The sequence below is a fragment of the Poecilia latipinna genome, unplaced genomic scaffold (genome assembly GCF_001443285.1).
Source record: "Poecilia latipinna isolate Pla-1442-1.1 unplaced genomic scaffold, P_latipinna-1.0 Scaffold34, whole genome shotgun sequence".
NCBI lineage: Eukaryota > Metazoa > Chordata > Actinopteri > Cyprinodontiformes > Poeciliidae > Poecilia > Poecilia latipinna.
Window position 1 is genome coordinate 645,783 of NW_015112650.1, and position 25,993 is coordinate 671,775.

Here is a 25,993-nt window from a genome sequence, read left to right on the forward strand (position 1 = left end):
GGGGGGGGGGGGGGAGTGGGCGGGGGGTGGGCGGGGGGGGGGGGGGGGGGGGGGGGGGGGGGGGAGACGAAAAATGTTCAGTAAATGGCCAACTTGCCATATATATATATATATATATATATATATATATATATATATATATATATATATATATATATATATATATATATATATACACAGAATGTGTGGCATCCATACTACCTGCTGCCAGTTCCAGCTGTTCAAGCTGTTCCTGCAGCTCTGTGCGTGAGTGGGTATGAGCCGGCACGACGCCTGTCTGCTGGATAAACTGCTGCAGATTACACTGCCTCAGCTCCTTATTCAGATCCTCCAGCTCGTTCTGCTTAGCCTGAGTGGCAAAGGTGGAGAAAAATCAAATGTGACTGGGCTGTCATTGGCCGCATGTGTCTGGCAAGCGTGAAAATATATATTTTTTTACTGGGTCAGTTTGATTTCTTAACAATTATTAAAAAAAATAACACTTCCAGCATTTACCACAAGAGGGCAGCAGACTCTACACATCAAAACGAGTCGAGTCACTGATGCAGATTACTGCTTATCAGGTAATTATCAGTCCATTAAGCGGAGCCATATAACTGCCTGACTTTATCAGGTTGACACAGCATGACGCATATTTACACATCAATGCAATGTTTACCAACCAACGTTATTGAAAACATAAAGTTCTGAGGTTTTCTTGAATAACAGCCGGCTTCATGCTTACAAAATGAACCTTAATGCACACAAGCAAGATGTCAATCTGCTTTAATTGACTAAAACAAAAGTATGCATCTGCAGGACATCCCTCCCTTCCACTTCGCTGGCCTATATGTGCGCGTGAGTGAGTGAGTGTGTGTGTGTGTGTGTGTGTTTGGATAATTGATGTCGGACTGAGAAAGCCTGCTGAGGCAGTTCACACCTGCAGGTCTGCCTCCATTAGCCCGATGATAGGAACGCTGTGCTCATCACCGGCAACATTTTAACGCTCTGCTGGCTGCCTCAACCCATTCCGCTGACGGATGAGTGACACAAGATCTTTTTCATCAAAATGGACTCAGCCTTCTTGTACTATTTTATGTTCAGAAGTGTTAACATTTTAAGGAAGTGAAGGCTTCCTGTTTTCTCTGGCAATTACTGTAGGCATGGCAATATGTTTTTTTTTTTTTTGTCCTTCTACACGTGCAGTGCTGTTTGCTAGTACAATATCTGATGTTTTAACAACCTGTATAAAATAAAAACTAATCTTTGTTCTCTATATCACAGGTACCTTTGTAAATCAGGGGTAGAGTGCTGTGACAGTCTATGACACACAGTTCCTCTTGGTCCTTTTAACTAAGAAGTAAATATGTCAGATTTTGCCTTGAAAGGCTCTCAGACTGAAAGTCAAATCAGCTTCCCATAACATAGTGGAAAAACTTCTGCTTCAAATTTCCGACAAGACTCAACCTAACCATTCTCATTTCTGCTAAGCTATCATGAAGATGGAATTCATTTTTCTTTAATCCTTTGACTGCCATACATTTTGTGAAAAGCACATACAGTAAGGACCAGAAAGGAAAGAAACGTCTCACGAAATGATGGTTGATTATTGTATAATTTATTGTTATCTAAAAAAAAAATGTAACAAGAAGTATGACTTATTGTAAAAATGATTAACTGTAATTGATGATGTTTAACATTAAAAACTAATAGTAAGCTTGGGGTTGTTTTTTACTGTGTTGGTTTCATGACAGCATCAATTAAAGTCTTATTTGATAAGATTTCTTTGTAAGAGCAGTTTTTGTGAGGTTCTGATAAAATAAGTTAAAACTAATCTATTTTCTAAAACTATTACTTCACTATTACTACTACTACTTTTTAAATATTTTTTCACCGTACCACGAAAGGTTCATATCGTTCCCTCCCAGTAACCTTTTTTCAGTAAATATATTTCCAATAGGCTAATAATCTAAATAATATGAACATACAGTTATATTTTAAAAAGCGATAAATTAAACTATGTGCTCTAGGCAGGAATGTCACAGAGAGTAACTATGAAATGCACAAAAAAGGGAAAGTGCAAAAAGGCTCAGAAAGCCAAGAATAACTGAGATCTGTCAATATTTACTAAGCAGTCCTGCTCCATACCAGTGCAAATTGATGGCCTATTAAAAGGTTCTTCAATATTGATGTGGAGCTCTCTCAAAGTATGCAGAATTTTCCAGTAAGAACCAGTAAAGTCACTATCTGATAGGGGAAAGAATATCATTCCAGCCTAAACCAACTAAGTTCAAACCTGGTTCACTTTAACTTGCTGCAAAGTTTCTAACAGGAGTTTAAAAAAAAAATCAGATGAGGATCACTGGCAGAAAAATCTGGAATTAGCAGGTACAGTTTTTTTTAAAAAAACGCTAACAGTAAATAATACAGTCACTGCAGCGACTATACACACAGAATTTACACACATTGTCTGTGGAAGACTCCACTGCAGACGCAAAAGCACCTCGAAGTCTGTCGCAGAAAATTTAGACAGGCTGACAAACTGCTCAGAGAATTTAGGAATTATTTTTCCTGTGTGATTCCTCTTCGTTATTCACAAGTTCATTTAGAAACCCCCCAAAAAATGTGTTGTTTCTGCTCTGAGGATTACATGGTTCATAAACAACATCCGGTGGTACTTTTACGAAAAGAGGGTCAAATATTGACATGTTCAATGCATATTTTCTATGCTGCATGAGTACTGGGTTGGTTCTGGGCCTTGACAAAGCTCAACTTGGCCTTTAAGCTGGGTTAGGCTTTTATTAGGTCACCTGTGCCAATGACTCAAAGTCAACAAATAAGACATTACACAACAATGTGTCAAGGTTAAGTAAATCCAATGAAAGGGGTTTTTGTAATCCAAATAAATTCTTTTTAATCCCATGTTCTACAGACCGTACAACCAAAGGCACACACATGTAAATATAGTGTAAACAACTTGAGTAATCATGAGTTTAGAACATGAATTTCATTCAATGTGATACCTGCCAAACCAGTTTAGCTTGAGTATAAATACAACACTTCCATGAAAAGGAAGATATGAGCATCCAATAATCGTGTAGAGATACTGATAAAACAATCGGCTTTTGTTCAGAACTCATATTTCTCTATTTTGTATATTCACAGCTATATGTCTGGAGCATTATGCAGGTAGGAGAGGGATACAGATTGATGTGAGGAATATCTTAACCCCTCTACATGAATTTATAGTCCTTTTTCCAAAACCAACACCTCTCTCCTTACCTGCAGCAGAGACTCTGCCTTCTCCAGGGCCTTGTCGGCTTCTGACACCTGCTCCTCAAAGTCGACCCCTTTCCTCTCCTGGATCCGTAGCTCTGCCTTCACAGCATCAAGTGACTCCTTGACCCCGCTGGCTTTGCTCGCCGTCTGGCTCTCCCTCTGGATCTCCTGCTCCAGCTGGGCAGAGCGAACAGAGAAGTCGTGCAGCCGCCGCCCGCAGTCGTCCAGCTTGGCGTGCAGGTCCGTCAGCTTCCGTCTCATTTCTCGCTCTTTGTCCACCTCCACTTGAAGTTCCTCCTCCCAGTACTGCTCGTGGGTGAGCTCAGCATGGTTCCTCCGCATTGTTTGCTCCAAAGCATCGATCTCTTCTTGCAAGTGAGAGTCTGATACTGGTGAGGGGCTTGGAGAAGGGTATGGACGATACGGCGACTCCTTCTCTAGGACCTCAAGCTGGCCCTCTATGGCTCTGAGTCTCTCTTGTTGTTGAAGGATCTTTTTAAACACTTCCTCCTTAGAAGGTCCAATAGGAGGTGAGGGAGAATGTGGGGATACAGGACTAGATGAGGGGGATGCAGAGACTCTTTGCTCTGATGAGTCCTTTGGAGACCTCTGAAATTGTTTGGGTTTAGTCTTTGGGGAAGTGGATGGCCCCAAGTTAAACGTTAGCGCTTTCTTAGGTTGGTTACGTTTCAGAGGCTCTGGCTCAGGATGTTTGGGCAGTGGAAGAGGAGACTGTCTTTCTTGTTTTGAACTGGGACCATCACTGCTGCTGGGGCCAGTGCGCCGCAGGAAGAACTGAACCTCGTTGCCATGTTGGCCCAACTTAGCCAAAGACTCCAGGGGTCTCTCTGTAGCCAAAAGCTGCCTTTCAGTGTCCCTCAAACGTTGAATAAGAACATATCGACCAGTCTGACCTGGAAAAAAAGACAAAAAGACAGAGAGTTGAGCACAGAAGCATTATTATTTTACTAAAACCCTTCTATATTAGAGGAAGATATTCCCTTGCTTCTTTTATCTTGTATCGATTTTTGAGAAAGCCTAAAATCGCAAAGCTTAAGATCAGTCAGATTGGATGGAGTCTGTGAATGTGCAGTTCCAATTTTTTTTTTTTTTTTTGTATGTTTTCAGTTAGGTTACATCTGGACTTTGAAAAGGTCATTTTATTGCATTGATGTGCTTTGATCAACATCCAACGTGACAAAGTCAGTCCTCCAGAGTCAGTGTCCTGCATGTTTTAGATGCGTCTCTGATCCAACACAGATAATTCAAATGGCTGAGTTACTTCCTCAGTAAGTCATTACGTTCTACAGAAACCAGTTAATGAATTATTAATTTGATTATGTTGTGTTAAAAGATGGAGACGTCTTAAGAATGCCGGACACAAGCCCTTGAGAGTTGAAGGTGGTCACCTCTGATCTAATCCACTCTGTTTCTGTAGTCCTGGTTGTACGTTTGGGTTGCCGCTCTGCAAGGTGAATCTCTGCCACAGTCACAAGTCTTTTGCAGCCTCTGAAAGATTTTCTTCCAGGATTCCTCTTGTATTTTTCTCCATCCACCAACTCTTACTATCCTGTCCCTCCTCAAAAAAAATATTTCTAGTAGTCCATTGTAGTTGCTACTGCCATGTTTTACCATGAGTAAGATGAGCTTAAGGTAGTGAGTTGCACTAGTTTTCTGCAATACATTGAGCATTATCTGATTCATACTGCATATGAGTACAGTGATATCTCTATCAGTGTGATTTGGAAAAAATGTTGGATGTATACAACTTGCACAACAAGTGAAAAAAAAAATTCAGATAAAGTAAAGTTTCCACAAGGATCTGGAAATTAGGGCAAACACTCCCCAATGACTTGGCAACAAGCTCACTCACAGAAGGAGGAGAGTCTAAATGCGGAGTGATGCTGTTTAATGCTGCTGCAGCGTGTGGCTAGCATTAAGCCGGAGGACACAGGGATGGACACCCTGCTGAAATCCAAGATCCAGTTAAGGACTTGATTCAGGTCAGTGAAGAGAGATGAAAAGCAAGAAAAACAGGTTGTCTTCTCCTTTACTTGTTACAACACACGGCTGTATCACAATTGCATTATGCAGAAAGGGAACATCTGATCGCTAGGGCTTTTTAGACAAACTATGAAAAAAGAGAAAAAAACATACAAAATGCAATGTGCTACAAAATCCTGGAGGACAATAACTGTAGCGGCTGAAGTACTCACCAATGGCCTGTGCCAAAGCAATGACGACATCTTGGCAGGAAGTTTCCTGAGACAGGCCGCAGACCACGCGCACCACTCCATCCACCCACACTTTGAGCTCCATCTCGGACCAAGCAGGACACGCTGAGCGGTTAGATGGTCCTCAAAGCAGATCAGCTCAGTTAGGCTCGTCACGCTTTACCGACGCATGACCCTCTGCAAAATAATACAACAGAGAGAGAGGCGAGTTAGTGTGACTGAATCAGTATCCCATGTCCTAAAGTAAGCGGCCAATACAAACTAATATCACAGTGTAATCTTGGTCCAACATGTTACATAACTTGTTGACAGCCTAAACAAACTGGACCGAAGGTTACCTATCACACACAGAACTACGTCACAAATAGAATTTAATTGCAAGTTTATACACCAAACAGTAGTGATGTCAAAATCTGATGCGATGAACAATGTGAACATACAGTGACTTGCGAAGTTCAACCCCCTTAAACAACTAAGTCATCAATAATTTGGAAACTATATGTGGTAGTTAAGATTTTTTTTTTTTTTTTTTTACAAATAAAAAACTGAAAGTGGGGTGTGCATTTGTCCCATCAAGATTAAATGTTTTCCAAACCACTGCACTCAAACGTTTGCTTCTTTTTGGAACGCAGCACAAGATCAGACACTGTAGACACCAGTTTTCTAGTCTTGTTAATTTAGTTTAGGTCTGGACCTCCCACACATAACTATGCTTTCATCTGCTTTATTGTTTTGGCTTTGGCTACACACTAAAATTTTTTTTTTTTTTATATTTACTATAAAATTTCACCATGGGGTTGATGGGAGTGTTCAAGATGACGGTTGTTTTCTGGCACATTCTGTTTAGTGCTGTTTCTCTAATTAATGCTTTCCCAGCTCTGTCTGTCACTTAACATTGAAGTCTATGTCTCCTATTTCCAGATGATGGATTCAGCTGTGTTTTGTAAAAAGCTAAAAGCTTAGAATGTGGTTTTACGCACCTAAACACCTCAGTGAACACTGTTTACTAAATAGGTGGCTTGGGAAAGCAGCTGGTTGCACAAAACTATGTAGACTGGTGTCAAAGTAAAGGGGGAATGCTTGTCTTTTCACATTTTTCTTTCAAAAATCTCGAAAATCATCAATCATTTACCTTCCACTTTCCTATTACTTTGTGTTGGTGGTTGGGATGAATACTTTTGTGAGTCACTGTACTTACAGGGTTGAAGACTATCGGCAAAGTATTAGTAGAGTCAGGCCAGATTTTGTTATGTCCGAGTGCTTTGTTAAGAGCAGTAACTTGTAGACCTGCGAGCACAAATGATGACCTGTAGCCACTTTAAATGCTCTGTTGCCTGCCTTCAAAGCTTTTATAATAGCTTGCTGCCAAGAGGAGCTGACAGGAAGGGCACAGCCAGTCATGGCTGTTTTGGATGTGTGTGTTGAGAGAAGAAAACCGCAGAAAGACAAGGATGTGTATGTGCACGCTGGATTCAACTAGCCTCAGCAGGACCAGAGCTGGATTCAAAGTAACTTTCCAGACCCAAGCAGAGGGTTTAACCTAAAGAAATATCATTACGCTGCCTCTATCCAGTCTCTGGGTACTTTAATAGCAATACTTCAAAACAAAGCAATAAATCCTGTGGGCGCATTTAAAAAAGTGAAGTGCTGCAGGCATTTGTCTCCTGAACTTGGCATGGCAAAGGATTTTTTATTTTGTTTTTTTCCTGTTCAGGTGGCTCAAAGAGAGCTCCTCAGCCAGTCAGACAGATGGTGTTCTCTTTCTGTCTCCCTGGTTCTCAATGGGAGGTGTTTCACTTTGAACGCCACCATTATCTTGCCCTTCATTCAAAGCGTGGCTTTGCTCCACTGGCTGCTTATTGGGAGCAGCTCCGGAGGAATGCACTGACTTCATCTTCCAGCCGGAAGAATTCCTGATTTCTTTAACAAAAGCCCTTAACCCCACCCCTGCTCCACTGCTGACCTGGTTGCCCTGCGCCACCATTGCTCTCCACTGTTTAGATGCCAAACACAAAGTCTCTCCGGGAAGCAATAAACTTTCTGATGTGGCAACACGGCACGGCACATCTCAATACGATGCCGCATGCAGAAAAAAATAACAGTGTGACTCAAGGATTGAACCAGCAGAACGAGATCGTTGGAAAACAAGAAGGCGACATTAGTGGGTGATCACACGCCAAAGGAATTTAGTTGAGGGATGGAGGGGAGGGCAATTTTTATCTTGCAGGATATGTGATTTGAAAGAGGAGCGCTTATCAGATATCAAAAAGTTAAAATTTCAACAGCACACGTCCACCTTTTTTTTTTTTGAGAGAGAGCAGAGTGTGAGTTGCTGTAATATATAATTAACCCTATCTGCATGCCATAAAGTGGGTGTAGACAATCATTCACCTCAGTGGTGAGGCTTCTTGTAAGTTCAAGAAAACAAGACAGCAGTAGGGAAACATTTTGTTTTTTTAAGCCATCTGCAGTAGAATCCTCAAAGTCAAAGCCTTGAGCTTTTTAAAAATGTACGTTTACTGAGTTTTAAACAAGCATTTGTATCGCTTCCTTAGATTTTTGCATGTTTCAAAATAAACACACTTCAGTGTAGATATCAGATCTGAATTTCATGTGACAGACCAGCAAAGATTAGTTCATAACTGTGAAGTGGAATACATTTGACACAAAGAGTTGTGGGCTTTTGTAATAATTGCGCATAGGTAAAGAAAGAACCTTGAAATGTGCCATCATTTGTTGCAATTTTAAGCAGTAGTACTGACATTAAATAATTATAAATCGCAAAAGAGCCAACATCTCTGGACAATTAGGTCGTATTTGAAACAAGGGTATTATTTAAATTAATATACTATCAACCTAAGAAGCAGGTACTGTCACTTTACAACAAATCTCCCAGCTCAAATTGTTATTTTCCCACAATCTTTAGCTCTTGTACCTCTGGCTATTGAAATGTGATCATCTGCACTAACAGGAAACAGATCTGTGGGTCTCAGGTTGCTGTCTGTTCCTTTGTCACAAGTGGAACGATACTGAGAACAACACGTCTGCCTGGCTGACACAGCTCCGGAGTCTCGTGTCAGTTCCCGATCAGATATAGGCAGAAGGGGAAGTTACTCTATGCAATATTTGAAGAACAGAGTAGTTCACTGGCCTAAATTACCTGCAATAGTGACAGTGGCAGGGGTAGTGTCTGGAATAATGCAGAACCCAACGTTGTTCAATCAAAACCTCCTCTGGTATTAAATTGTATTGTGTAACACTCAATGCCAAAGTTGTCAAGAAGCTAAAAAATGAACAAACACATGCTGTAGGTAGTTCACACATGGTGTGAGTCATAGCACACATGCTCACGCTTATCCAAACCATGAAAAGTTATTCAAAACTCACACTGCGGAGTGACTCACATGGCAACAGTCCACACCTCCCACAACCATGCCTTAACCACAAGTTGCCCTGACCCTACAATTTCCAACGGGTAACCCCCCCCCCCCACCATGACTTTCACCCATGCCCCACCCATCCACACAACAGAAGACACAGTTTCAGCTGAAAGTCTTTATGCTGACCTCCCATAAATCTTCTAAAAGGGGGCTGGGGGGAAACTGGTAACCCGCAACCATGAAACAACTTACAACTTACAAGTCTCACACTCTTGAGGATCAGACAAAGCGAAGAGAGGAGGAAGAAATGACGTACTTGAGGAACTTGTCTGTTCAACCAACGAAAGAAAGCTGACAAGTTATGCTACTTGTGTGATAAAAGGGAGAGGAAGACAAACTAAGAACCTGCATAAAAATGCTGACAGATAAAAAATAATGGGGGAAAAACAAGCAAAACAAAAACATGATTGGAGCCATACGCCTTTCCCTCTCATTATCACTCATCTATCCATCTAGCTCGCTTTGTGTCTTTCATCAGCCTGACTGCGTTCAGTAACAACTCCAGCAGCTGCTCTGTGATTCAACTCAAAGCAGAGCTTGGTGTTGTGGCCTTGCAGACACTCGAGGCATGACTCTGCTTGTCTCTGTGTCCCTCTAGGCACACCGGGGGTGTTGAGCTGTAAATTGATGGCCCTCAAAATATCCAGTCCCAATTTTTTACTAGATAGGTGAGTTCTTAAAGCACACAGTTGTATAGGAATTCTGACAAAGAGTGAAGAGGAATTAACATGATTTATTTTTTATTTTTTTTACCATTTTCCTTGCACATTTTATTGTCCACTTTGTGCTTGTTGATCACATAAAGTATACGTAAAATTTGACATGAGGTAATCAATTGGAAAGAGATAAGAATCAGTCAACGTGACAAAACATAAGAAGAAAACATGAAGGAAATCAAATAGTATGAAAACATTTTCATACAACTATATGTCTATATAATTTTATAAAAAAAAGTACCCCACATCTTCATTGATTCGATTATTAGTTTATGTAAATATCTCGTAGCGTGATAGTACAATACTGTTTATACTTAGCTGTCAGATTTATAGTAAATAAAATGATACCGGTTTCTTTAATCACAGTTAATGTGGAATAAGTTCATAATTATATTCATCCAGCAAATATCTTCTGTCTTGATATGTAATTTTTTTTTTTTATTAAAGACAAACATCCAGCACAAACAAGAACCTGTTGGAAAACAACAAATAAATCTTTCTCACCAACAGTTGTAAACACGTCAGCAAATGTGTGTTAATCCTGGACATATCTTTACCTTGAACTTCCATTTCTAAGAAAAGCACCAAGAAAAATGTGCCACATTTATATGTCGTAGCCAGTAAGTGCCCTGCGGCTACAATGAGAGTCTGCTTACTGGGTGTGGAAAGTGGCGGAAAAAAAAAAAAAAAAAAAAAAAACACCCAGCCCTGCGTCATGCTTGAGCTAGTGAAATGGTCAAAGGTTGGCTTGCATGTATTTAGGTTTGTATGTGCAAGTGCACATGTCATTTTAGTCCTATCTTTACGAGAGGCTGTTCCAGCACAGAGTGATTGTGGCGCTATCTCCGCAGCAACACAAGTGTGAGCAGAAATTGCAGGGAGTAAAGGTCAGAGTGCGCAACACACACTGCCACAGACGGACACAAAAACACAACAAATCAAGCGCAGGCAAACGGCTATCCTTATCGGGATCTGCGGAGCAAATAAAGTCCTGGCCCAGTCTGATTTCAGTTTCTATAATAAGATAGATACTGATGTCAAGGAACAATGGGCAGTGCTTAGAGAAGCTGTTGCCTCTGTGCCACTCTGTTCCATATTGGCAAAGACAATCACTCAAAGAGCCAGTAACACACTGGCACCAAGCAGCGTGGGCTCATTTGTACTGCACAGACATTGTTGCTCTGGTTCTACACCAGGGAGTGAGCACTGCGTCTTTTGTGACTTCTGACATTGCTGAGTCGTCTGTCATGCCAACATTTACATCTATTCTAGTGAACTCTACCACTGATAAAAGTGATAAAAGGAAGAACAGATATTTTTTTTTTATTTTTTTATTTTTTATCCTGCCTCGCCTCCTGTTTTGCATTCTTATACAGCTCCTCTTTCATCTGCACATGCCAATGCTTTGGTCCACAAGCAAGCATATTTTCATGTGGATTAGACCTTTACAAGAGCACAAGTAAAATCTCTCATATTATTTATCGGCAGTCTATGTAAAAGAGTTGATGAGCATAGACTTTTGCAGGAACAGTAACTGAAATAAAATGCAGAAACTGTGTCAGGCGTGGGCAAGCTAACAAGAACAAAAAGAAAAGTCCCAACTTGTAAATATTTCCTGTTGCAAAAAAAAAAAAAAAAAAAGCTAATAAAAGCATAGTCATGGAGTGCTACCCACCATCCTTAATAAGGTAGTGCAGTTTTACTCTTGGGTAGGTATGAGTTGCATGTCCGATAAATAGAAGACAGTGTTTAATCGATATTTCTGCTTAGTATAAAATTCTAAATATCAATAAATAAATGGTAAAGATATCAGAACTGCAAAAACCAATATGCTGTTTCATTTTAGCAGCAATAGGATTACTTACTGTTTTGAAATCAGCAATTAAATCATGTTTCAGACTTTACTTTTAAACTCTGCTTTAATACCATGCCACGTTAATATTCTCAACCAAGGTTATCATATTATAAGAACCTTAAATCGACCAAGGCCTCTACAGCATATCTAAAAGCTTAAGTGATTAAAAAAAATTACAAATATTCAATTTAAAAACATCAGGTGTCCTCGGAAAAGTAAAACTTGCCTGCAGCTCTAAGCCGGACTAATCCCTGTACAAAACATACAGTTGTCCTTGGTACACTCTGAAGGCATCTGGGATAAAACTCACTTTATATAACACTCTCAAACTTCGCCTAACATTGTGCATTAACCTCTAATGATTTTGTCTTCTTCCCCAACATGTCAAATGAAACGGTTTCTATTCTCCATGAGCCTCCTTTTCCTCTCAACCACTTTAACTGCCAGACAAGGAGGCCTCCACTGCAGCGATCCGGCACCTGCAGGCAGGGAGCAGGGAGTGGTCCATTGGGCATGTGAGGAAAGTAGATACAAGATCTGAGGGCTTCTATTGGGTGGCATTAAAACTTAATAACTTTGCATGGCAGGGCCAGGCTGCGGCACGCTCTTCAGACACGCTGCTTGTTAATTAGACAGCGTGGATGCTCTGCTTATGCAACCTTCACTGAGGCTTCAGTGCACCTGACGAGTAAGGTGTTTTTGTTAATGGCATCTTTGGCAGTTGCTTTTCAGAAGTAACTCCAATTGCTCGTCACTGGCAAGCTCTTTGAAAGTGTCCCCAGTGAGCTTATGTCTCTCCTCCATTGACATGCTAATGACTCAGCATGAATGAATCTGAAATGGCTCTTGTCATCTAACATGCACACAGGGATCTTTTTGCCTGTACTCAGTCTTTTACATTATAATAAATCCCTCGTCCAAGTGTGCAATCTCAATATAAGGATCAGAAGGGGTAAATGAATGCAGGGGGCACCTTAGCTGTTAAACTAATATGAATGGGGCAGCCGGCAGTACCAGAGTCATATAGATCCAAAGTAACACCAAATGTGCATTAAAATGATTTACCTTACATTAATAATCTGAGCAACTGCTGAGCAAATACCTGATGATTAGACTGATGATGAGCGCTTAAGGGTTAAAGGAAAACTTTCCATGAGGCAGGGCGCTAGACAGTCTGCTAATCAAATCTAGCTGTCACTACCACTGCAGTCAGAAAGTGTACATAAGCACTCTGTGTGAATTTCCACTCATTATGAATGAGTAGCATTACTTTCACGGCTGGTAAGACTTTGGTAAGTTGCATTACCTTATCCTGAACCACAAGAGAGAAGGAACGAGAGATTACCGATCTGACAACACTTTTCAGTTTAGAAGCAGCTACAGAGGGAAGAAGAAATGTAAGTACCTCATTCCAGAAGATATTTAAAAATTTAGTTAGAGAAGGCAACAACAACAAAAAAAGTACAACAAGCTATTTAAGATAAATTGCATTTTCTACAGAGGTAAGTCAGTGTTTATTTTAGGCTGAGAGCAAAATCTTCGTCACATAACAGGAAGGACAACAGTATGACAACAAGTTCATTGGTTTCATTGTTTTAAATATTCAACTACTCTCTGTTACGTAACATGCCTCACTTAGAAATGTTGGCTGCATTTTGAAAATCCCAAGGGTTGAAGAATGGGTTGACATTGCGTTGTTTATTAGTAATGAGGGTTACTCATGTGCTAGCCGTACTTATGTGCTAGTCTGTGCTAAACTGTAAAAACAAGCGTGACATTGCTTATGCTTCTGATTCAAATTATTAGTTACTTCTTACAGCAGGAAGGCAGAAAAAAAAATATTTGACTCTTGTTTATTACAGGTGCTCAAGAAAAATCAGATTCGTTTTTTTTTTGTTGTTTAAAAAAACCAACAAAGTTTAAAAATAAGCCGCAGTTTATTTTTAAACTTCATTAGTTTCATCAGTGATCATTACATCACTAATGAAAATATCATACACTTTTGCTTATTTGGGATTGCTGTAAGTGGAGCGTGTTGCTGTTATTAAGCTCTGATAACAAAATGTATCTGAAGAAACATTTGTAATTTATTAAAAGTTAATTACAGATAAACTACTGTGAGCGCGTAGTCACAAGAGTTTACACAGTCCTGCGAACAATGAAGTATTACTTTATTATTCATCCTGTCAGGTAAAAGACTCCTATCTGGTTTGGCAGTCAGCATTCATTTCACCCCGGAAACTAAGAGAAGGCAAGCGCATTACAGATGAGGAATTTGTTTGCGCTGACTCATGGATCCGCCCCCGGAGCCAGCCGCTAATGGTGAGAATGATAATAAAGGACTGCATGTAGCCCAGAGAGAGCCCGGCTCAGGAAAAGAGGTTTGCTTGCCCTGCAGGGTGAGCCGTGCTTGTGCAGGAGTTTACACTGATGGGTGCGCTGAGGAAGATGACTTTCAGACTGCTGATGGGCGCACATGTGTAATTATATACTCCTGGATCTGACTCAGCACTGCTTGCAAGGGAAGGAGGGCACCACCAGTTTCCCAGCCAATCTCACTCTCGATAAAGCGCGCGCTCGTACATGCTGCACAGAGACTACATGTACACGTATGCACTGTTCAAACAAAGAGAGGAAGATATTCTATTAGTCATAGCCAAAATCATATGTTGCAAGGGTTTAAGCACAGACCGCCAGTGGTCTGACTCAAGCTAAACGATGATGGATAGCTCCGGACTAGATCTGCTTGTAACTGAAAAAGAAATCCCTCACGTTTTCAAAGAGGAGCAATTTACACAGCAGATCAGTCCAACATAGGAGTATGAAATTCAACAGTGCATATTATACATAGGTCCTCCTCACCTGTGTGTTACTGAGCAGTCACGACTAACCACGGGCTCCAATGTCACATCTCTGAAGCGGAACTCATTAGCAATTTAGAAGCTGTTTCCACATCTGCTTATTTCAATTATTCAATTTAGTTTTCAACTCTTTTTTTTTCCATGTTTTTTTTCCTTCGGGAAGGAAACGCATCCATAAATTACAAACAAGGCAAAAACTAGACTTGTCTAGAAAAATCAAGGTTGACTTGCTAATGTAGAATTAAAGTTTTACAAACAACCAGTTCCCCTCCATGTTGCACTGCTCAAACAGGTAGGGATTCATTTCAGTTATTTGTTCCACCAACATGACTTCCCTTTTAAACTGTTTGTCACAGAAACGTTGTGCACACTGTGCACTAAAAACACTGAGCTCTGTGATAGATTCCTCAGTAATTACTGACATGAACATCACATCTAATCCATTCGACTCAAACAAAATAAAGTCACGTTCCAGAAAATAACCAACATCTAAGAAGAAAAAAATCTTTCAATAAATCCCCCCAAAAATCTACAAGCCAAGAAATCCTAATGTGGAGGATTATTTTGAAATGTTAACCTGGCATAGGTACAGACAACAAAATGAATTCCATGACTTGTCCAAAGCTTTTAAACCTTACTTAATCCTGTGTCATTTTTTTTATGACAAAAAAAGGAAATTTACATTTCTAGATCTTATTCCTCATAATGAAAACTATTTTGGTAGTCACTCAAATAGTTTTAACTCAATTCAACCTATGATGTGATACGAAAATAAATGTCTCTAGATGATCACATTAGAATGGTTTAGATCAAAATCCTGTTAAAATACATAAACGTTTGTCGTGATAAATGAAGAAAATCTGAAAAAGTTTAAGACAAAAGACCTTTTTTAACTTAAGTTTATATAGTTATAAATCCAGGGGGAAAAACAGGTGCACATTCTTCTGTGAGTTTAGAAAGGTAATATTACAACAAAAAACAGCCATAAAAAAGGGAAACACAGGGCTCTTGACATAATTTATGTTTTCATGGCTGAAAGTGTGGAATGCTGCACAGTTTCCTCCCAAGACATCAATCTGCCATCAAGAACATTTCACGAGTACTTCACAAACCACCACTATGACTAATCTAATCCATGCGCTGCTAGTTTTTGATGCCAGTCAATCTTTGAAATGGAAAATAAGGTTCCATGAACACGACAATCTTTGAGCAAGTGTCCAAAAGTTTGAGAGGCAGCCATCAGCTGCACAGATCGGTGCCTCTGGTATGCAAAACATCCCTTCTTGCACCTTCCCAGTGTTTACCTAGGGAGTTCCAACACACCTGGCCCTTGGAGAGTGGGATATGGGCAAACACAGCCATGTAGTCGGAGAGTTGGAATGTAAGACCTTTCAGTAACCTGTCACAGCTGAGGCTTGTAAAAACAAATCTCGTCAAGAATTGATAAGATCTTCCATTTTGTTACCAAAATGAGTCTCATCCCATAAAAATGCTACTTGTGAATGCTGAGATAAGAGCTGGGGGAGGTTTGAACAGATAACCTCAATGGTATTTATAACACATCATGAAACTAGGTGAAGTAAGACCCTACAGCCACATTCCAAACAAAAAACTCACTGTGCTTTAGAAATATGGCCTGTTGCTTTATTTAAACTAAGTACACAAAGCTTAAGAGGACCAGGAACTAAGCACTATTATGAGATGACAGTCAATCAGGAGATTAAATATTTTTGTGAAATCTACATAAATATTTTTGGAAGGTAGATGGATGTTATGGTAACAATTTCAAGTGTAACTAGGATTTTACATTTTTCCATAATGGTGCACATACAATGCACAGAGAAATCACAAAGAACACTAAGAACTAGGTTGATTAGTTGATATGGCAGAAAAACATATCACGATATAAGCATCTCGTATCAGTCGATATTGATTATTTTTGATTCGTTTTTTTTATTTTTTTTTTTGTTTTAAATATCTGAAAAAGAACCAAACTATTGATGTTAACTTTCCTGCTTTATCCACAGCTAAAACTGTGGATAAAACTGGTAAAACTGGTTTTGCCAGTTTAAGGTGGAAAAATCTTAAACTGCTGATGCATACGATACTCCCCAAGCTGTTGCTAGGTAGCCAAAGTTTGGGCAAACTTGAAACTGCTTGTTGCCCAGCAGGTTGTTGCTAGGTAACCAACAAGTGAGTTAGCTAGTTGATGCCACCAACCGTTATTAGCTGGCAGTGAGAGGTTGAGTGGCTAAAGCCTTTCCTCTGCCTACATCTCCCAGAATGCTGTGCGGTTCTACTGAGTATTCTATAAGACATATTACCTATTGATATTGATCACGTGTCTATCGCGATATATATACATGGTTACTGATTTGTTGTCCAGCCTTAGGTTGACAACGGTCACATAATGTTTAACTTCCTTTGTTCGTTGTACATATTCTATTTAATTACTTTACTTCACTACTATTATTTTTATTATTTTAAAACTAACACAAAAGTGTCTTAAACAGCCTTTAGCTTCTTACATTAGCAGCTAGCATGATTGGCATTTGTAGAAATGAACATCACATAGACACTTATAACTAGGGAGATTTCCAAATGGCTACCAACATTTCCAAATTCAGCATGTTTAAGGATAGTTTAGAGTTTAAAAGCAAAAAAGAATGGAGAGAAGAACTTTGCTAAAGTCAGCTTCAGATCAACTACTTTGCCGATTCAACAAAGTGCCTAAATATCAAGTATGAACTGCCCAGTAATCTCCCAAAAAAAGTGAAGCAAAATCACCAGCACTCAACAACATCTGAACAGGCTAAAATGTCCCTCATCTGACATACCTCTATACAGCATACTGTGTGTTTTTAAATTATTTTACTAATTACTTCATTATTAAACCCCTCATTGATATTGAAATATTTAACGTTGAGTCTTCACACAGTAACATTTTACACACAAAGGAGCATTGTGGTTAGAGACAGTGCAATTGCTTAACAGAATCTCTAAAAACAATGTGTGAAAAATTGTGCTGCTAATGTGAAATTTAAAACAATTAAAAAGAATCAGATGCAGAATCAGCTTTGTTGGCCAAGACTTTAGGGGGAATAAAGTAATGGGAAAAAAGAACAGTATGTATATGGATGTACAGCCACTTTAGGCAAAAGATGAAAAAGATCATATATACAGTTGTAACTAAAAGAAAATTAGGAGCCAGAACTAACATTTGATGAAAACTTCTCAACCAGCCTTAACTGTGCACTCTTAAAAAACAAAGTAAAGGGTGGGGTGTTTGTGTCTCATGTGGTTCACGAGGCTTGGGTGGGCCTCTCAATAAGGTCTGATTTATAGCTTGATGGGTGGGTGTCATGCGCGTCCCTGTCTCCCTGTCATTACTCCAGAGAGTAATGATCACGGCTATCAGAGCTGCAGGTTGGAGGATGTCCGGAGAGTTGAGGAAGAAGAAGGTGGGAGGGCACGGCGCAGATTTATGGCACCCTCTGAGCATCTTAGGAACCAAGATAGTATATCTGTGTGAGATGTGCCCTTAGCTCTACAAAGCTGCCTTCCGTAACGCTCAGGCATAATCACCGAGGCAACTCGGGCATGGATACCATGCGTGGACGTGCTGATGAGAATGATGTTGCTGAGTTAACATGAGAGAGATAAGTTGGCTGCCCCCCTGGGAATGACAATGAGGGATGAGGCAGGAGATGGGGGGAGGCTGGACAAGGCAGCATAAAGACGAGTGTTTGCTGAAGAGAGACTATTTAGCCAGCCACCAGACTGACTCTAAATGAGATGTATCAAAAAGAAACTGACCACGTTTCATCCACACTTTCCCCAGGGAACTCAGAAAACCTGCATCCTGGGAAAGAGCCCAAGTCTGAATTACGCCCCATTTAAAACCACAAAGATGAGGGCAATCTGACACTGCGAAGAAGTCTTATCTGTTTTTCATCTTTATGGATAATAAAGAGTGTCCGATGTGCTCTGTGTGTCTGACACTATGTAGTCTAAGCTGCACACATAAAAAAACATAAGTGTGTATGTTGGTGCGTGTAAACTCATAGAGGACTTGTAAAATATTTTTGAGAGGTTCATGTTTCTATCCTTTGCATAACATCTTTAATGTCTCTTTAATGTCAGTCCAACTTTTATGTAATTTTTAAATTTGGCCTCTTGTCTATTTCTCCAGACTTATAAGAGCTAATTCATGCATTTCCTTTAGATTTTGAATTGCAGGAACAACAAATCTGCCATTTTGTAAATATCTCTGGTAGCAAAAAACAAAAAAAACAAAACACAGTCATAGTATGAAAACTACAGGAACACCTGAGTAAATAATCTACCTAATATGAGCCTGTTAGACTCTCAGTGTTAATCTTTAGACAGCTGAACTGCAATAATCAATTACCAAAGGCTGTTCTGTTTCAGACAAAAGCAAATAGAATATATTATACAGTTCCCCGAAATTACTTCAAGATTGTGATATTTTACGTAAGTTTATTAAGTCATGAGAAATTTATATCAACTGGTGCTTACTTAAGCCATAAGGTACACTTAGCTTAAGACTGCCTAGTCAAACTCAAATTTGGGATTTGACTGTAAAGACAAACAGCAGCACCACTGAAGTCAGGTCACTCTTAATACCTTAAATCTAGTTTATTAAGCTAAACAGAAGAAAAAAGCTGATGTCAGAACACAGAACAGCAATGGATAGAATGAGTCAGACAGACAATATGAAGTTCTCTCAGTTTTAACTCATGCTGTCACAGTTTTAACGATCTAATATCATATTGTTTACCTCTTGCACGATCAATCAAACTATGATGAACCCCCTCAGATCCTGTCTCAGATATTAGTCGAGTTTTTTCCCCGACTTTTTAAGAACACCACTTTCAGATACCATTTATGTAGAGCTCTGTAGGGCTGACTTTCCTTCTTTTAGTGACTGTCAAAGCTGTCAGAGCTTTGACAATGCTGCCAAAACTGTTATCACAAAATCTATTTTATTACGTTGCTGATGTTATGAACATGTAAATTTCAGAGAGGGGGGAAAAAACAACAGCTTCTTTCTGCTTATTAATGTACATTTTTGTAACAGCAGCTAGGATAGGATCAGAGCGCACTCGCTTTGTCTGTATGCGACCTGATCAAACACATCTACTTTCACTGACAGCTTCGCCGTCAAGCCTTTCAGCATGAGTGATGGGTCTGTCAGATCCACCTGCCCGTTTCTTTACTACCAGCTGATTGAGTGTCTCTGCCCCCTGAGTCAGACCTTTTTTTTTTCCCTTCTGCTGTCTTGACCACCTCCCGCCCCTTCGCGGTCCTGTCCGCGTCTTTTCGGCTGAGGTGTCATGTTATTTACAACCCAGAGAGCTCTGTGTGCTGAGAATCAACACAATATAGCTGCCCAGGCAAAGGAGCAACCTGCTGCTCACACACACACACACACGCACATTTCCCCAGATACCAACTCAGAGTCACATGAGCATCCTGGGAGGCTGAGATGTTTACCTTCGCAACAAAAGCTATACGTGAGCAATTAGGAATCACGGAAAGAGGGACAAACAGAGAAAGGAGTTCAAAAGTCTTTGCTAGGAGCAAGTCAGTGGTCACAAAAAGTTAGAAAACAGCAGAATAAGTGAAGGAAAGGACTCGGATGATGTCACGGAGAGTACAATTGAAGGCCAGGGGAAGTTCACACTGACAGAACATGACAGTATTCACTCAGGTGAACTTTACGGTTAGCTGGGTTTGGCTGGGAACATGGCTCCAGGTGGAAACACTCAACATGACAATTCCAACTGTAGCTGCTTTTTCCTGTGACCTTTGACATGAATATGCAGAAAAAATGAGGGAAGATTCAAGCTATGGATACAGTGCCTTGCAAATGTATTCATATCCCTTAAGAATGTTACAAACACAAACTTCAGTGGACTTTTGTATTTGAGAATATATGTTTTTTTAAGTAAAAAAAAAAACTGATCTGTAAAAGTGTAGCATGCGTATGTTTCTGATAGGCAGATATGAATAAAAACCCATGCCATGCGTTTTATTTCTTAAAAATGGCTGAAAACAAGCAATCACTTTCCTTACTTATTCAGTACTTTGTCTTGATCTATCACGTAAATTCTCACCAAAATCCGTTTGCGGTTGCAACATGACAAAATGGGAACTAGATTGAGATGTATGAATACTTTTGCAATGCACCAGAAGTGTGGCACTCTATGACCTTTAATTATCTTAATATCACTCTTCAAAAAAGCATGAAAGAAAACAGAAACACAAGAACAATGTCAAACACTAGACCACAAATGGAAAAAAAAAAAAAAAAACAGCACAGCTGGGATCTTAAGTCTAATGCAATAGTTTGCTTCCTTTTACAAATTTCAGCGCATACACAAGGGAAGTTTTCAGGTGTGAATGTCTGAAGATCTGAAAACCAAAACTGCGGTGAAATGCCTTCACTAAATCCCCTCCTTCCTCGCAGTAATTACAGACTCCCTGGTGACAAACTACAGGTCTGCTGTGTTTGTTTTCGCCGTCTTGGATAAAACAGGTGAAGAAAGGCCTGTTTGTGCTGGGCTGAATGCCAGTCTTTTACTGGTTCTGCTAGCTACCCAAGTTTTATCTTGATGCAACAAAAACTCTGAGGGAAATGCCCCCAAAGAATTGTCCCAATTTTAAAAGAATTGCAGACCTGATATAATTTCATAATCGTTGTGTCCCTGAGAATTTTTAACCCTGCAAAGCACAACATCCCACACAAGAATAGGTGTTCTTCTGTTTTCGAATCTAGAAGGCCAAAGTTTACAATTGTACGCTTGGTTAGGATGATTTATTTAGAGAAGTGCCAAAGACTTGATGTATTGGAAATTGGGTTGACTTTGGGTTGAAAGAGGAGGCAGAGTGTGAGGGATGAGAATGTGATGCAAGGAGGACTGGATCAATCTTTTATCACTGCAGTGTGCTTTCATCCCTAATGGATCCGGCATGAGCAGAGCACAGCGCTGCTTTCCATCACATTGCACAGGCAGGGGAAGGACACGGGGAAAGTAGGAGAGCAAGAAGGTAAAGACGGCAAAGGAGAAAAGCGTTGCGAGGCACCTTCCAAAAAAATGATCGCAAACTTCTTCTTCTTCTGCAGCCTGGCTGCACTGTCCTCGATCATACTCGCACCAGAGACCGTCTGCAGGAGGAGGGAAGCACAGCTGATAAGAACGGCAAAAATTAAGCCACTTCTCAGCTTGAAGAGTAATTCAGAAAGTTTCCATCAAGACTCCCAAAAGGTAACTTGCTGAGCTCAGGCAGACCTGCTTTCTCTGCCACCCGAGCTGAGTGACAGACAGGGCCGCTGACAGAGATAGAGACTGCTTTAGACAAGGAGGGAGTCCATCTGTGTATTCAAGCATTAAAGGAGCATTAAAAATAACACAGCAAAGAACAAGGTACGAGCTCTCTCAGAGGACATTCTGCTCTCTCCATGCTAAGCAGCCTCATTCATGCGATGGGAAATAACAAGTATCAAACCAGTGAGGGGGACATAAAAGGAGGGAAGCAGAGAGAAGAGACATGCAAACTAAACAAGACTTGGGGGGGGAAAAAAAAAAGAGTTTAAAAGTTTTATGATGTATTCCAGCCGCTGACAACTTCACAGTTATCACCCTGCTGGTTTACCGCTTTAGGTAAAGTGTTCGTGGTGATGCTAAAAAAGGAGAGGGTGATACATAATAATGTTTCTGCTTTTTTAAAGAAGCAGGAACACATAATGAGGATATTGTTGCCTAATAAACTGGATGTGTGTGGTACTCTGTGGCAGTCTAGATAATTTTAGTGATCAATGGCCAGGAATAGTACATAGTACAAGTGACTAAAATAATAATAATTTTAAAAAAAACAATGCTCCAAAAAAGCTAGCTGGTAATGGAATCTGGTTGTTTTTACCTTAATCAACCCTGACTAAAAACAGAAAAAAACTAAACTAAAATAAACACCAAAAAAAAAAAAAAAAGAAACTTTTGCAAGCTGAAGAAGAGTCGTTGTGTCATGTGTCCAAAACTAAAGTCAAAGGAGATTATTCCTACCGTCTATTCAGGCTAAGACAGCTAGAAAGAAGACTTACAGTAGATAACAGGAAGGCTGAACACATGACAGAAAAGTTGCTGTTTTTTGAACTTTCAGCCTCTGCCATGGAACATGGTGGATGTGGAAATGTTGGAAGACTTTTTGAAATCTCTAATGCTAACTGATGTAATTACACTAATAACTATTAAAAACTGCTAATGAAAGCTTAACATGTCAACTCTACGATAATGTGGCCTTTGCTTTTAAAATAATTGTTACCCAAGGGGAGTAACATCACTTTGACTCCTAATATACATTAATATTCAATAAATTAGAACATGTGTTTAGGGTTACGGTCATTGTTTAGATTAAGCATTATTAAAAAAAAAAAGTTTTAAAAAGATTTTAAACTTGTCATTAAGTCCAAATTTCTGTGCAAAAATGTTTTTGTTGCCCTAATATAGTACTCTAATCTTAAATCTGTTTGTAATTAATCTATATAAGGTGATTAACTTAGAGACCCGAGTTACTAAAATGAAAGAAACATTTCAATATTACAGTTTATTGAATATGACTTATTAACAAATTGCCTGCCTCACAGCAGGAAAACAAATAATAATATTTTGCATGCAGTTTTTAAAAGTCCATTAAGTTCTACAGGAAAAATTTAAAAAAATAAATTAATGTTTTTATTATTATTTTTAAAAGATTTTGGAAATTAGTTTCTTTTTGGTTCTTATTGGTGCGTCTCTGCTGCAAAAGAAAAAAGGCTCGGGCTTAAACTTGTTTTGTAGTCATAAAATTTGGAACAATTTATTCTATTTTGTAAATCGAAAATTTAAATATACTTATTAAAATTAAATGAGTAAAATAAAATTGAACTGAAGAAACCCTTTAGTTATTTCATGCTATTTCATGTTTTAGTTATTTCATTTCTTACTATCATTAATAATGAATCAAGTTAATTGCATGAACCGCAATGTGATAGCATGAGGTACATTTATTAAGTTCCTACTGTTGGTTAGGGAAAGAAATAATCACCCCCTTGTGGGGGTGAGGGGGAGGAGGGGGAGCGCTTGCTGGGGTTTCAATCGATGGCCTTGATTGGATAACAAGTGCAGCCTGCTAATGAGCTCCACTGACTGACACATAGCATGCTAGGAATTTATAAACAAGATCTTAAGCCATGCATAAAGACAAGCCAATGTTTAAACAGGCTGTATTGGAGTGATTTGGTGCATTGGATTAGCAAGTTGTTGGCATTTAGGATGTGTTGCCTACAACAGCACGGACCTGCCAGTGCACTCTCCCCATCTCTTCAATAAATTAATCTTTAAGCCTTTATCTCTTTTCGTGCACTGTACTTCTAGCTGAGTTTTTTGTTAGCAGAGAATAGACTTGCGAACAGTCTGCGTACACAGAGTAAATTCAAAAATGAGCAAAAATAATATTAAAACAAGACTTGCAAAGAGTGAAGATTCAACCCAAACAGGTTTGAGTTCTTTTGTTGCACACAGGAGTACTTGGGTGGCGGGTCTAGCTTCAACAGGTGCGTACATGCAAAGACACGGTTCGACTCGGCGAACATACAACACAAAAGCAATTTTGTCTCATCACCAAAATACTAAGTTAGATTTATGAATCTTAATAACACCTCTTGCCTCTGCATTATATAAGCTGAGTTCAGAGAAAGTTCTTGACATAAAGATTCAAACAGCTCAAGCCAAGGGGAAGAGTCAAACAATCTCTCGAGAAATCCTCACGCTCACCTTCTTGTTCTTGCTTCTTGGTGTTTTAAAACTTCCAGTCTTCTTTTATTTTCTCCTTCCTTCCAGCTCTGTCGGGGAAATCCTAACCTTCTCACCGGGCAGTGGTGCCGGCTGTTCAGCTGGTGTGCGAGGAAGCCTGCGAGTGAGTCTGCGAGGAAGCACGTGAGTCCAGCAGAGGTCAGTTAGATGTGAATTTAAAGAGTGTCACCACTTCTCCGCTCTGTCCTCCTTGCCTTTTTTATTGCTGGCTGCCTCAGGAATGCACTTCTGCTGGATGTCCTCACCACAGGCGAGATCTGAGTGTGTGCTCCAGTTCTCTCTATGTCTGCACTGCTCCTCCTCCCTCTGTCTCTCTCACCCACATAGAAACACACCCTCCCCGTCACTCTTCTCTTTCTCTCCACCCTCTTTCTATGTGCTCTGACAGATCAGATACCTCCCCTTCTTCCAGGTATCTGAAAAAAAGTGTTTCTTCCTCACCAAAACCAATTACCATACCTAGCCCTTTTTTTTTTTTTTTTTATTCAACATTCTCTATTCAGATGGAGATCTGCTCATAGAAAAATCCCCGCAGAAACTGGAAACTCCTTGCATATATTTACATATCTGCCTCTCATGTTTGTACGGTCAATAACCTGAGGCATCCGACATCGAAGTTCTGCCCTCCAGTTACACAATCAGCTGATAATACAAATAAGTCTGTCAGGTGGTTCTCTCTTCCTTTTCCTGGAATGAGGTCATAGTACGACAGACCAGGTGGAACAGGAGAGAGAGAGTGCGCAACTATTAGCATTTGAGCTGGACAACGCCCTGAGAACAAAAAGAACAGTTAAGCTGCTGCACTTAAACCTGACCACTCGAGTGCAGGGAGCAGAATTAAAATATGGCTAATGCAAGACAAACCATCCCCCACACCAAAAAAAAAAAAAAACAAGTAGAAAGTGTTCAACAATAAATTCAAAGAAATTCCTGAACTGTGACCCTGTGATGGCTGCCCCGTCCCATACACAAACACACTCTGCATGCAGAGCTGAGAAATGTGTGACCAATGTGCCGGGCAGATTGTGCAGGAAGCCCCGCATGGAGAGACAGACCCTGCTATTTATTAACAACTCTCGTTTTCCAAGGCAAGTTTATTTGTGCAGCTTTATTCATACACAATGTAATTCGATTTACTTTATAGGAGTTTTTTTTTTTTTAATTCACAAAGTTTCTTCCAATCTTACAATCAAAGGTACACTCTTAGTCATTTTAGTTAAATGACTCCAAAACTTGTAACTAAAACTATTTAACATGGGAACTGGCAAAGAAATGAGAACCTTCAAATAAAATCTTCAAAAACTCTGACCTACAAATTGAGCTGATCTTAGCCAACACCAGCTATTGTTGTTGAAACAAACTGTAAGAGACAGGTTTAATAGCTATTACATGCTTTATTAAACAGTTCCAGCTCAACAAATAGAGATTTTTCAAAAGCAGCCCTGATGAATAAATTATTTCAGTATAGTTAATAAATAATAAGCAGTTAGATAACAAGTAATGTGATGTATGTATTCTGCCTTAACAAAAGCCTGTGATAAAGGAATAACACTTTGTTCATGCCAGTAATTTGGTTCCTTCACAATTTTGCACTTTTGGAGCTTTGGTCTTTTCATATCCAGCTTTTATTTATAGGTAAAGAGCCATCTATCTATAAGATGTGTTTTTTTTTTTTTAACCACACATCAGTTGACTGCCTTGGGATGTTTTGGACAAGCTTTGAAACCCATAATTTAGAGGACAATTCTATAATC

General features: G+C 39.6%; 1 protein-coding gene across 5 annotated transcripts in view; it reads right to left on the minus strand.

The window, feature by feature from the left end:
• LOC106953657 (ras association domain-containing protein 7-like) overlaps window positions 1–25,993 on the minus strand; it is a 41,536-nt gene that overhangs the window by 8,417 nt on the left and 7,126 nt on the right. Inside the window, exons 2-5 of one of the 5 annotated variants that reach the window (XM_015042588.1) lie at window positions 24,201–24,348; window positions 5,475–5,669; window positions 3,262–4,172; window positions 202–349 (exon numbers count right to left, since the gene is read on the minus strand). In XM_015042588.1, the coding sequence (XP_014898074.1) occupies window positions 202–349; window positions 3,262–4,172; window positions 5,475–5,577 (1,162 nt within the window). In that variant the 5' untranslated portion in view covers window positions 5,578–5,669; window positions 24,201–24,348. Of the gene's footprint in view, window positions 1–201; window positions 350–3,261; window positions 4,173–5,474; window positions 5,670–10,205; window positions 11,179–24,200; window positions 24,554–25,993 lie in introns of those variants that run through there. The other 4 variants (XM_015042580.1, XM_015042571.1, XM_015042602.1 and 1 more) reach the window with 4 other exon arrangements.